We start from the raw sequence: 12,485 nt of genomic DNA, 5'->3' as shown, positions 1-12,485 counted from the left end.
CCTGCAGCCTACAGAACTCAGAGCAGTGTGCAAGGACCTGGGTTGATACTGTAGCTGTCTTCACGCCTGACCTTTCCCTCTAATGTCATATTTGGCATTGTCCCAAGCTTATCTTACTCTTACTCTTCTCATGAAAAAATAATATATTTCTTCCCTCAATCCCCTGAGCAGGTTTTGTTTTTCCCGTGTGTCTTCCAATATTGCCTACGAAATAATAGCGAAGGAACAATCCCTGTGGCTGTGCCTGCAGGAGAGAGTTGGAGGGCCCCTTCAGTTTGTAATAAACGTAGTGACAAGACCTTTTAGAGCCTCACCCCAGACCCCACCGCCCCACACTAAGATGGCCCATCAGTAGATGTTTTGTTCCAAGTAAAGGGACAGGAATGTAGAGACAGGCCAGAGAAGGAACTGTCTCACGGCAGGCCCAGACCCTTCATTACCTTCAAACCACCTCAAGCCAACAGCTCCCTACCTCATAAAGTCCCTGTGGGAGATGGTTTTCAGAGTGTTTATTAGGCTGTCCTAAATATGCAGCCATTCAGAATATTTGTTTACCCAAACACTGGGGCTTATTAAAGGTTCTTTAACCCAAGGGCAGAGAGAACCAGACAGCTGATCCAAGACACGATCTGACACAAGGTGGCCACTGGCCTGGCTGACATTTCTTCCACATACCGTACAGCCTCCCAACTTGGCCACACAGCTAGGAAAATTAACTGTCTGGCCTACACTCCCCATGTCTGATGGCTGCAATGATGCTGTTTGGCTGAGAGTGCATATTTTTATTTCTCATCTAGACACTGTGTCTAGGGAAGGAAATTAGTCCGAGGTAATGGAATTAAAAAATGTGTCCAAGAAGAACCCCATCAAGAGGGAATGGAAAAGAAATAAACAGGAAGGAATGGTGTACCCGGTAATTGGAGAGAGAGGGAGGATGGGCACTCGGTGCCTTACTACACAAGAGCAAAGGCATGCAGGGGACAAGATGGGTCATTTTTGACTGAGAGAATCTTGAGTTCAAGTTCTATATAGAATTCTTCCAGAAAGGAAAATTGTGAGATGACCTGTTGCCTGGGTTTTTAAAGAAACCCTTTATTAAAAACTAGAGGCCCAGTGCACGAAATTCATGCACGGGGGGTGTGTCCCTCAGCCCAGCCTGCACCCTCTCCAATCTGGGACCCATCAAGGGATGTCCGACTGCCCGTTTAGGCCCGATCCCGGTGGGCAGTCGGACATCCCTCTCACAATCTAAGACTGCTGGTTCCCAACTGCTCGCCTGCCTGCCTTCCTGATTGCCCCTAACTGCTTCTGCCTGCCAGCCTGATCACCCCCTAACCACTCCCTGCCAGCCTGATTGATGCCTAACTGCTCCCCTGCCAGCCTGTTTGCCCCTAACTGCCCTCCCCTTTAGGCCTCGTCCCCCCAACTGTTCTCTCCTGCAGGCCTGGGTCCCCCCCAACTGCCCTCCCCTTCTGGCCATCTTGTGGTGGCCATCTTGTGTCCACATGGGGGCAGGATCTTTGACCAGATGGGGACAGCCATCTTGTGTGTTGGAGTGACAGTCAACTTACATATTACTCTTTTATTAGATAGGATAGAGGCCTGGTGCATGGGTGGGGTCCAGCTGGTTTTCCCTGAAGGGTGTCCCGGATCAGGGTGGGGGTTCCCTTGGGGACGTGGGGTGGCCTGGGCGAGGGGCCTGTGGTGGTTTGCAGGCCGGCCATGCCCCCCGGCAACCCAAGCAGAGGCCCTGGTATCTGGGATTTATTTATCTTCTACAATTGAAACTTTGTAGCCTTGAGTGGAGGCCTGGGCCTGCCAGGGTGTGCAGAAAGCTTGGCTTCCTCCATCGCCAGGGGCAACTCAAGCCTCCTGCTCTCTCCAGCACCATGGCTGCCACCATTTTTGTTGGGATTTATTTATCTTCTCTAATTGAAACTTTGTAGCCTTGAGTGGAAGCCTGGGCCTGCCAGGGTGTGCGGAAAGCTTGGCTTCCTCCATTGCCAGGGAAACCCAAGCCTCCTGCTCACTCCGTGGTCGCAGCCATCTTGGTTGAGTTAATTTGCATACTTGCTCCTGATTGGCTGTGGCTTGTGGGTATAGCAGAGTGATGGTTAATTTGCATATTACTCTTTTATTAGATAAGATACCTACTCCCAAGGAACAGATATAGGAGGGATATCTACTTGTCACTGAATGCCGTTTTGTCCTTTGAACTTGACACCATGTTTTACCATGTTTGAACAGTGTGAACTGTTCAAAATTTTTCAATTTAAAAAAGTAGAACTGAGTATGAAAATTAAAGAAATTAAATATAATGTTTCGCAAAGAAAAATAATACATTTTATGTAGTTTCTCAAAGATGCTCATTTTTCACAGGACACATTCTTCCTTGGCTTTCCAAATGTTGGAAATAGCATTTATTTGTTAGATGGCAAATGTGTGAAGACTTTGTTTCAATGAAATAACCCATCTATCTTTCAGTGAACTTTTCACAGAGCTTTCTGAAGAAATTGCTAAGCCATTACCCCCGAACAAAGCAGATAGAGAGCTTGAATCCAAAGCTACCTCTAAGCATTGTTGTGAATATGGGAAATTTACCCCAGAAAACTGACTTGCTTATTTAAAAAATGAATAAAACAAACAAAAATCACTCACCTCTCCAATAAACTCTTCTACAAGGCTCTGGTGGTGAAAGCTAGAGGGATCCCGTAGTTCTTCCCTGTATTGCTCCCCAGAAAGGTGGATACTGAATTCTGCAATCTGCTCAGCTGCTGGTTTTGTGGATTCTTCTGTCACAGTCTCAATTTCATTGCTAATCTGAATTTTTAGGAAAAGAACAATAAATGTCAATCAACAAAAATGTATTGATTGTCTACTATATGCCAGATACTATGCCAAATGCAATTTCTAATGATGCTCTTCTATATAGTGTTTGAATTTGGAACTAATTGGGTGGACTTTCAGACATAGGTTAATATTAAAATTGCTGTGCATTTGTACATTCCTTTGAATACACAATGATTAGTTCAGGGAAAGATAGAACATTTTTCAAAGATAACCACCAAATTTGACCATTTGTGAGTTAAAACAGAGTTTATTGTGCTAAAATTATCTAGAAATAGCTTAGAAGCTTGATTCTCAACATTGTTTATATTTTTACAAATTCTTTAATGTCTGGCTTAATGATGACAACTGGATTCTCAAATCTGTTTCTGCATTAATCAGTTCCAATATTTTGTTTTAGTTTAAGTATGTGAAGAAAATCTAGCCATACAGATAAGTATTGCAGAAGGAAGGAATATGTTAACAGCTTTTCGGGTAATTGTGGATTTCTTTCTAGATACTATACCAAGGTCAAGAGGTGGTAGTTTCTTTTTTTTTTTAATATGTTTTTATTTTTTAGAGAGAGGAAGGGAGAGAAAAAGAGAGATATAGAAACATCAATGATGAGAGAGAATTATTGATTGGCTGCCTCCTGCACGTCCCTTCTGGGGATCGAGCCCGTAACCCGGGCATGTGCCCTTACCAGGAATCAAACCATAACCTCCTGGTTCATAGGTTGACACTCAACCACAGAGCCACACCAGCAGGGAAGAGGTGGTAATTTCTTAATTGTTAATTGCTATGTGGAATCTGAAACCATATCACCAAACTTTTATACTATATATCATTAGAATTCAGGTTTTCCAGTGGCCAAGGCTGAGATAATTAGAGTGACAAAAATGAATACTGAATTATAATCCAAATAATAAAATAAACATTCATGAGTCCAGCCCTAGCCTCTTTGGCTCAGTGGATAGTGTTCGACCCCCGAACTAAAGGGTCCTGGGTTCGATTCTAGTCAAGTGCAAATGCCCAGGTTGCAGGCTCAATCCCCAGTGGGGGGCATGCAAGAGGTGGCCAATCAGTGATTCTCTCTTATCATTGATGTTTCTACCTCTCTCCCTCTCTCTTCATCTCTGAAATAAAAACATTTTTTAAAAAAAATTAATGAGTCCATGCTAATGTGATTTAATAAATAAATCTGAGAGAAATGATAATAGTTTCTTACAAAAGAATTCCAATTAATAAATGCAGAAGGAATGAGAGAACTAGAAATCACTACTAGAACATACGGTAATAATTGCTTGAGCTCATCTAATCCAAGTCCCTCCATTTGATACACAAGAAAACCAGGTATTGGAATGGAAGAATGGCTAGCCCGTGGGCTCAGAGTCAATGGTAGAGTCAGGAAGAAAACACAAGGACTTTATCACTGTGTCATTTTCATCTCTGATGGATCACAAAATCAGCGACTTTCAAAACTTTAGAAGATCCCACCATGGCTTCTGATGCTTGAATTCTCTCCACACTATCCCTGACAACAGCTGCTCATCCTCAATTTAAATGGCTCTGATGAGAACGAGTCATGACCCTCAAAGGCAGACCATTGCATTTCCAAAGGAAGCTCTCAAGGTTGTAAAGTTTTCAATATTAAACCCAAATTTATTTCCCTGTAAGTGTTAATCATTGATCCCAGCTCTGTAACCTGGGACACCTATAAACACTGTGGTCACCAGAGAGCCCTTCACATAAGTACAGGCAGCCATCATGCCTTTCCTGACTGCTCCCTGGTGCCTCTCCTGCAGACACTTCTCGGGCTTGTGATGTCTTCCTCAGAGTGTGGCTCACACCAATGAGGTCCGATAGACTAAAATATGGTGGGATGACCACCTCCCTTGTGATAGTATCTGTATTATGCAACCCAAAATCACACTAGCTTTTACTAAGTGATTCTCCCCCCGCCCCGTAACTGCATCATACTGCTGATTCATATTAAGAGTAACACCAACACAAACTCTTAGCCTTAAATAGAATTTTGTATAAGACTTTCAATTTTTCCATGTTAAATTTTACCTCACTAGATTTGGGCAGAAACTTCCATTTCCAGTATTATTTTATAAAAGAAATATGCTTAGTGACCCTACTGCTACAGAATGCCTAAAATGCTGAATAAATATTTTTAATGTTTTGAAAGCATTTGTCATTTGCAAGAAAGAAATCCCCAATGGGTCAAGAAAGATTAGAAGAATCCAGGGAGCCCTGACCAGTTTGGCTCAGTGGATAGAGCATCGGCCTGCAGACTGAAGGGTCCCGGGTTTGATTCCAGTCAAGGGCATGTACCTTGGTTGCGAGCACATCCCCAGTCAGGGGTGTGCAGGAGGCAGCTGATCAATGTTTCTCTCTCATCGATGTTTCTAGCTCTCTATCCCTCTCCCTTCCTCTCTGTAAAAAATCAATAAAATATATTTTTTTAAAAAAGAAGAAGAATCCAGGGAGGTGACTGATTGTTGTTTGTATACATGGTGTATCTGCTGATCCTTTGAGTCCTCGTCTTTAGTTTTACCTTTTATCACAAAGTAGAAGGTCTGTACATGTTCAAAATCAGACCAAAGACTCTCACATAAAGTAAGGATTCTAAAAGCTCTATAGACAGTTTGAAATAAATTAGTCTAAGTTGAAGGGAGAATTAATGAACTGAAAGACATACTTAAAAGCAAAACAGAAAGACAAAGAAATTAAAATTATTAGAGAAATAAACATGAGAAATAAAATGAGGAGGTCAGACATATCTAATCATAAGGGATAATAGCTGAGAATTTCTTTTATAACCATTTTTGTGAAACTGAAGAATCCCAAATACTGTATAGTATTTTACATACATATAGTATATGAGATATACAGTAGTAGGGATTTTGCTGTTTTACAAAAAATGGATATAGATGTATATTTATGTTTATTTATTTTTCTTTGGATTTGTTGTATTTCCTTATTTTGAGGCTTTATATCTATCATACATTCTGAGAAATTCTCAGCTGTTATCTCTTGTGATATATATATATATATATATATATATATATACACACACACACACACACACACACACACACACACACACACATATATATACTAGAGGCCTGATGCATGAAATTCATGCAAGGGGTTCAGCCCTCGCAGCCCCGGCTCCATCCGGAAGGTTGTTCAGCTATCTGGTCTAATTAGCATATTACACTTTTATATTTATATTTTATATATATATATGTATACACACACACACACACACACACACACACACACACACACTAGAGGCTCAGTGCACTAATTCGTGCATGGTGGGATCCGGCCAGCCCGGCCCCAATCAGGGTGGATCGGGGCTGGGCCTGTCAGGAAGAGGAGATGGCGGGAGGTTGGCTGGCTGGCCCACCCCAATCAGGGCTTGATCAGGGCTGGGCCGGCTCGGGGAAGGGGCCGTGAGCGATTGGCTGGCGGGCCCTGGACCCGATTGGGGTTGGGGGTCCGATTGTGGGTGGGGCCGGCCACACCCCCAAATGGGGTGGGGGGGTGCCGATCAGGGGCCAGCAGTCTGGGGGAGGGACCATGGGTGGTTGGCCAGCCGGCCCTGCCCCTGATAGGGTGAGGGGGCCGATCTGGGATGGGGCTGGGTGGGGGGAGGGGCTGAGGGGGTTGGTGGGCTGGCCTTGTCCCCTATTGGGTGGAGGGTACGATCAGGGGAGGGCTGGCCAGGGGGAGGGACTGCGGGTCTATCGTGGTGGGGCAGGCTGATGGGGGCGGGGCTGGCTGGGGGAAGGGAGGGGGCATTTGGCTGGCTCTTGATCAGGGTGGGAGAGTCTGATCAGGGGCAGGCCAGCAGGAGGGAGGGGCCATGAGGTTGGCTGGCAGCCCCAACCCCTGATTGGCCGGTTCGCTGGCCACAATGGGTGTCATAGCGGCCAGTCATCATGGTCGTTATGGCCATTACAGTCACTGGCTTTTTATATATATAGATAGAAAGAGAAAAAGAGAGAAGACAAGGAATACTTTTAAAAGGGGAGCTCCTTTCAAAGGGATCACAATGCCCTGAAACAAGAGAATCCCCATGCAGTTAAATTTATTATTTGTAGTTCATTGACATATATTTACACTTAAGTTTATTGCATCATAAACTACATATAGTTCATTCCAATAATGCATATTTTGCTTTTTAAAATAACCCTGTTTGTTGTCTTCATGACTCTCAAGTTAAAGAATCCCTTGGGGGGAAGAATAGGAATTGTATTTGCTTGCATGTGCCTTTAAAAAGCCTGGAGCCTGGGTGGTGGCTCAGTGGTTGAGCGTTGACCTAGGAACCAGGAATTCAGGGTTTTATTCCAGGTTAGGGCACATGCCTAGGTTGCGGACTTGATCCCAGTAGGGGGCATACAGGAGGCAGCAGATCAATGGTTTTCTCTTATCATTGATGTTTTCTATCTCTCCCTTTCCCTTCTTCTCTTAAATCAATATTTTAAAAAATAAAGTCTGGAATAATTCACAGGAATATAACAAAAGTAATTGCCTGATAGGGTATGGGGAAGGGGTAGTGTAGAGTGGAAACTGGGAAGATGACAGGGTTAAATATGTGACCAATTATCTCTTATATTTGTAATTCTTAGACCCATGTGAATATAATATCCTTGAAAAAAATAAGCAAAAAAAAAAAAACAACAATAAAAGGACTTCCAAAAAAAAAGGAGACAAAACAACCAGAATAACAACTGAACTGACAGTTAAGTTCCCAGTTGTAACAATAAAAGTTAGAAAATAGTGAAATAAACCTTGACCTCAAAAAAATACCTCAATCTAGAATTTAATACAGATTTAAAATATTTTTCTAAACTAAGAGAATAATAAAGATATTTTCAGTTGATCAAAAATTGAGATTGAACCAGTGAGAGACTCTCACTAAAGTAATATCAGGAGCATATATTTCAGAAGGAAAATTAGCCTCGAATAGATGTCTAAAATGCAAAAAAAAAAAATAATTTTAAGAAAAAAATTGATAAACATCATTTATCAGTGTATATAAATGTAAAACAAACTTTACTGTATAAAACGTAGTACTGTCTAATTTATAGGCGTAAAAAGAGAGAAACTAAAATGGGGGGGGGAAACAAAAATACTGAAAATAGAATATAAATCAGTAGGGTGGTCATTTGAAGTACAGTGTTCTAATTTTCCCATATTGCTCAGGATAAGGACAAAGATTTTGAAACATTTAAATTTTGATAGAAAAACATACATTATACCTTATAGTGTAACTACAAAGAAAATAGAAAAAGTACATGATTGCTAAAATGGTAGATGGAAAAATATATTAGGAAAAACTGAAATGCAAAAATTGTACCTTGGGCTTTATTTTGAACTAATTCTTGTTAGGTATTTCTATAGTGTTTTGTTTTATAAATTGGCTTCAAATCACCCTTTCTATTTGGGATATTAATGTTCCAATTGATTATACACAATTCCTTCATTTCTACTATAGTAAATTTTATCTCGTTCTATAAAACTTTCCAGACCTAAATCATAATTATTCTGACTCAAATTCAGAACTACAGTATCACTTTGTATTCATTCACAAATATTTCTCAAGTGGTGATATTTTTAGCACCATCAACTTGGAACACAGTGGTACTGAAGGTAAAAGTACTGATTTGGGCATCAACTCAGGCATCCCAATCTACTACCAGCCTTGTTCAGTTATAGGGAGGCTGGTGGGGCAGAGTGGGTGATTTATTCTGATTTTATATAAGTTAAAAAGTTGAAGTTTAGGAAGAGAAAGTGCAAGGTAACTAAACTGTGCCTTTCTACTGAGTATGTTCAGACTTCGCTATATATTACATAATCAAGGATTTATGAACCCCAAAATTTAAAAATACATATTTAACAACATTTCTAATAAAACATTTCTACCTTCCTGGACAGTGTGTACTTTTTAAAGAATCTGAATGTGGTAAAAAAAAAAAATCAACTTAATGTTGTACAGTGGCCAGGTTATGTATGTGAAAAGAATGGTGCTTTTAGATTTTTTTTAAAGTATATTTTTATTGATTTCAGAGTGGAAGGGAGAGGGAGAAAGAAATAGAAACATCAATGATGAGAATCATTGATCAGCTGCCTCCTGCACACCCCACAATGGGATCAAGCCCACAACCTAGGCATGTGCCCCTGACCTGAATCGAACCTGGGAACCTTCAGTCCACAAGCTAACACTCTATCCACTGAGCCAAACCAGCCAGGGGCTGCTTCTAGATTTTTTAATGACATAAAATCTATATCCTTTTACTCGGAAGAAGAGGAGGCTAAGTCCTGGTTGATTTAGGGATAGAAGAATCTAGGCAAAAATCCCCAAAGTAAATTATGTCCTGTAGCCCACAAGAGACAGTGAGTGGGCTTACCACAAGGACAGTTCCCCAGAACCCGAGTCATCTCATTTACAATTTGAAGCCCTCTCTCGCCAAAAGCTGTTTTATTTGACTCTCCAAGGAATCTTTTCAATGCACTGGTTTTAGAATCCAAAACATTTCCATCAAGGGAACCACAGGAAGTCCTGTGTACTCTGACAATGGCATAATAAACTCACTTAACCCCTGTTCTGTTTGGGATATTAATGTTCCAATGATTATTCACAATTCCTTCATTTCTACTGCTGTGTTCTCCATGTTAGAAACTAAATAAAACAGAGCGTCACTCACACTCTCCTCTGGTCTCCCCAAGCTGCTCTCTGAGGTACCTGCCGAGGAGGTCACCCCTGGATATGGAACTCTGAGGGCAGCACCTAACAGAAAAAGAAAAACATGTGCATGAAAAAAAAGGGGGGGGAACCATGTGCATGAATCCAGTCCCTGACCAAGTCAGAATCCATATCAAGAAATAAGGAACTGACTACTAAACCATTTCCATAAGTCATTTGCTTTTTCACTCTGGAAATTCTGTGCATTCTAACCTTAAGACACATTTGCATGGAGTCTTCCCAGGACAAGAGATTATTATGATTCATTCATTCAACAAGCATTTACTGAACACCTCGTACATGTCAGGCTCTGTGCAAGATGCTAGGGATTCAGACGAAGCCCCTGTCCTTGAAGAGCCCTCTGGGAAAGGGAAGAGACACTGAAGGAAGTGACACTGCCACAGAGGGAGGTGGGTGAAGGTTGGAGACTAAGCATGACTTCACCACTGTTGAAGCTGGGCCTTGTGCTATTCTAATCTTTGTGTATGTTTGAAATTTCCAATAAAGAGAAGCTTTTAAAGAATTAATAAAGAAAGCAGCTACCACTTTATAGGCAATAAAGAAGCCAGAGGAACATGTTAAAGTACATGGCAGAATGCAGCCAGAAAACTCCTTACTCTGGGAAACTCTCCAAGACAAATGACCAATGCTGTGCCTAGGAAGGTCCTCCCTGTTGGCCTGAGCAGTGGTTACAGAGTGTTTGCCTTACAACAATTCTTGAGGTCGTACATTTGTTTTAAGCAGTTCTCTGATTTGTATCATACTCGATAACTAAAGGTTTTTTAAGTACCCACAGCATAACGCCATAAAATAAATTTTTTAATTACTTTTTCTTGAGGCTCTTGAACAACATATATATATAGAGAGAGAACACAGTATTTTTTTAAATGTGAGCTGAAAAATGTTTGCTTGCAAGATTGTGTTAAACCATAAATAATTTTGAAAGAAAAGTAAGTAAAGGCAAAAAGCATACCTTCCAATGTTGAGGTATCACCAACAGGAACTTGAGATGACAACTCAGGGCTAGGGGGGAAAAATGTTTGGAGTTAATAAAATAATAGAAATGTGAGGGCTTACGTGTGCTTTCTTATCCCAAGAAGGAATTAGCTAGATTTCCTTTTTTTAATTTTTAATTGATTTTTAGAGAGAGAAGCATCAATTGACTGCCTCCTGCACATGTTTGCACACACCTCACACTGCCCCCACTGGGGATCGAGCCCCTACTGGGGGATTGAGCCCACAACCCAGGTATGTCAAACCGGCAGCCACACTGGGCAGGGCAGGAATTCATTAGATTTTCAAACAAGGATTCCAAATCAAAGTACTGAATAACAAGTTTTTAAAAAATAGTCTTCATAATTTAATTATTTTCTATTTATTGATTCCTGCTCAATTAGAATCTTGCTATACAAAGTACTCATCCACTTATTATATCATCCCTCCTCCATTTTATTTCTTCTCAGTTTTTATCACTATGTGAAATTATTTTGTTCATTTATTATCTGCTAGAGGCCTGGTACATGAATTCCTGCACTGGTGGGGTTCAGCCAGCCCGCCCTGATGGGGGCAATTGGGGGTGGGCTGGCTGGGGTGAGGGGCTGTGGGCGGTTTGCCAGCTGGCCCCACCTGCTCGGGAGCGAGGGGGCCTGCTTGGAGGCAAGGCCGGCAGGGGCGAGGGGCCAGGGAGGGGGCAGTTTGCCGGCCAGCCCGCCCCCAATCAGGGTGGGGGTACCTGCTCAGGGGCAGGGCCGGCCAGGGCAGGGTGAGGGGCTGCAGGTGTTCTGGTCATTCTGCCGTTCGGTCAATTTGCATATTACCCTTTTATTATATAGGATTTCTTTATTTCTGTCTCCAATCCCTTAATCTTCTAGGATGGCATTGTCTAATAGGGTAGTCACTGGACATATGTGGCAATTTAAATTAACTGAAACTGAATAAAGTTTAAAATTCAGTTCCTTAATCACATTTCGAGTGCTCAATAGTCCCATGTGGTTAATGGCTGCACATTGGACAGCACAGTAAAGAGCATTTCCATTACCACAGGGAAAGAATGCCTTAAGGATCTAAACTCCTTGAGATCAAGGAGTTTACCTGCCATGTTCTTGCTGTATCTCCAGCCTAAATAGTACCTGCTATTTAATAGACATTAAGTAGATCTTTTTTTAATACATTTTTATTGATTTCAGAGAGGAAAGGAGAGGGAGAGAGAGATAGAAACATCAAAGATGAGAGAGAGTAATTGATTGGCTGCCTCCTGCAAGCCCCACACTGGGGATCGAGCCCACAACCCAGGCATGTGCCCTGACCGGGAATCAAACCATGACCTCCTGGTTCATAGGTCAGTGCTCAACCATTGAGCCACACTAGCCGAGCTTAAATAGATCTTTTTGAATGAATAAATAAATACTATTGGCAAAACAATGTAGGAGGCATGTGTCATATAGTTGTTAACAAAACATCCATGGTCTATGAAAGTTACAGTCTTCTAGAAAATAGATAGCAAATAAATGATTATAAATACATTTAGTACAGACTGGAAAGTACTAGTGTCTAAGGGGAACATACAAGCACAACTCTCATCTCATTTGAGAGATCATAGAAATCATAAAATCACTTTCTATAAAGAGAGTCGAGCTTGGAGAAATGGCTGCTGTAGGCCACTGATAGCAGGCTTCAGGTCTCCCAGCTGTCCTTCAACAATGCGACTGCAAGCAGAGATCCCCACTCTGAAGGAAAGAAAGTAGGTTTCTGCAAGTCCAAATTCCATACTCAAAAAATATAAAAATTAAATTACAGTAATTTGGGAAGTTTTAGAACTTTAAAATTTGTGTGCATGTCCTAAAGCAGTGGTCAGCAAACTCATTAGTCAACAGAGCCAAATATCAACAGTACAACG

The 12,485-nt window shown here is 41.5% G+C and overlaps 1 protein-coding gene across 1 annotated transcript in view; it reads right to left on the bottom strand.

Moving 5' to 3' along the window:
• The window catches only part of IMPG2 (interphotoreceptor matrix proteoglycan 2), a gene marked incomplete at both ends in the record, with an annotated part of 102,900 nt that overhangs the window by 47,414 nt on the left and 43,001 nt on the right, over positions 1 to 12,485 (bottom strand). The window contains 3 exons of the mRNA XM_080655477.1: positions 2,659 to 2,820; positions 9,552 to 9,634; positions 10,563 to 10,612. Coding sequence (XP_080511603.1) covers positions 2,659 to 2,820; positions 9,552 to 9,634; positions 10,563 to 10,612 — 295 coding nt within the window. The remainder of the gene's footprint in view (positions 1 to 2,658; positions 2,821 to 9,551; positions 9,635 to 10,562; positions 10,613 to 12,485) is intronic.

The sequence above is a fragment of the Plecotus auritus genome (genome assembly GCF_963455305.1).
Source record: "Plecotus auritus genome assembly, chromosome: 2".
NCBI lineage: Eukaryota > Metazoa > Chordata > Mammalia > Chiroptera > Vespertilionidae > Plecotus > Plecotus auritus.
Note: the sequence above shows the minus strand (reverse complement) of the source record. Positions and strands in the feature narration are given on the sequence as shown.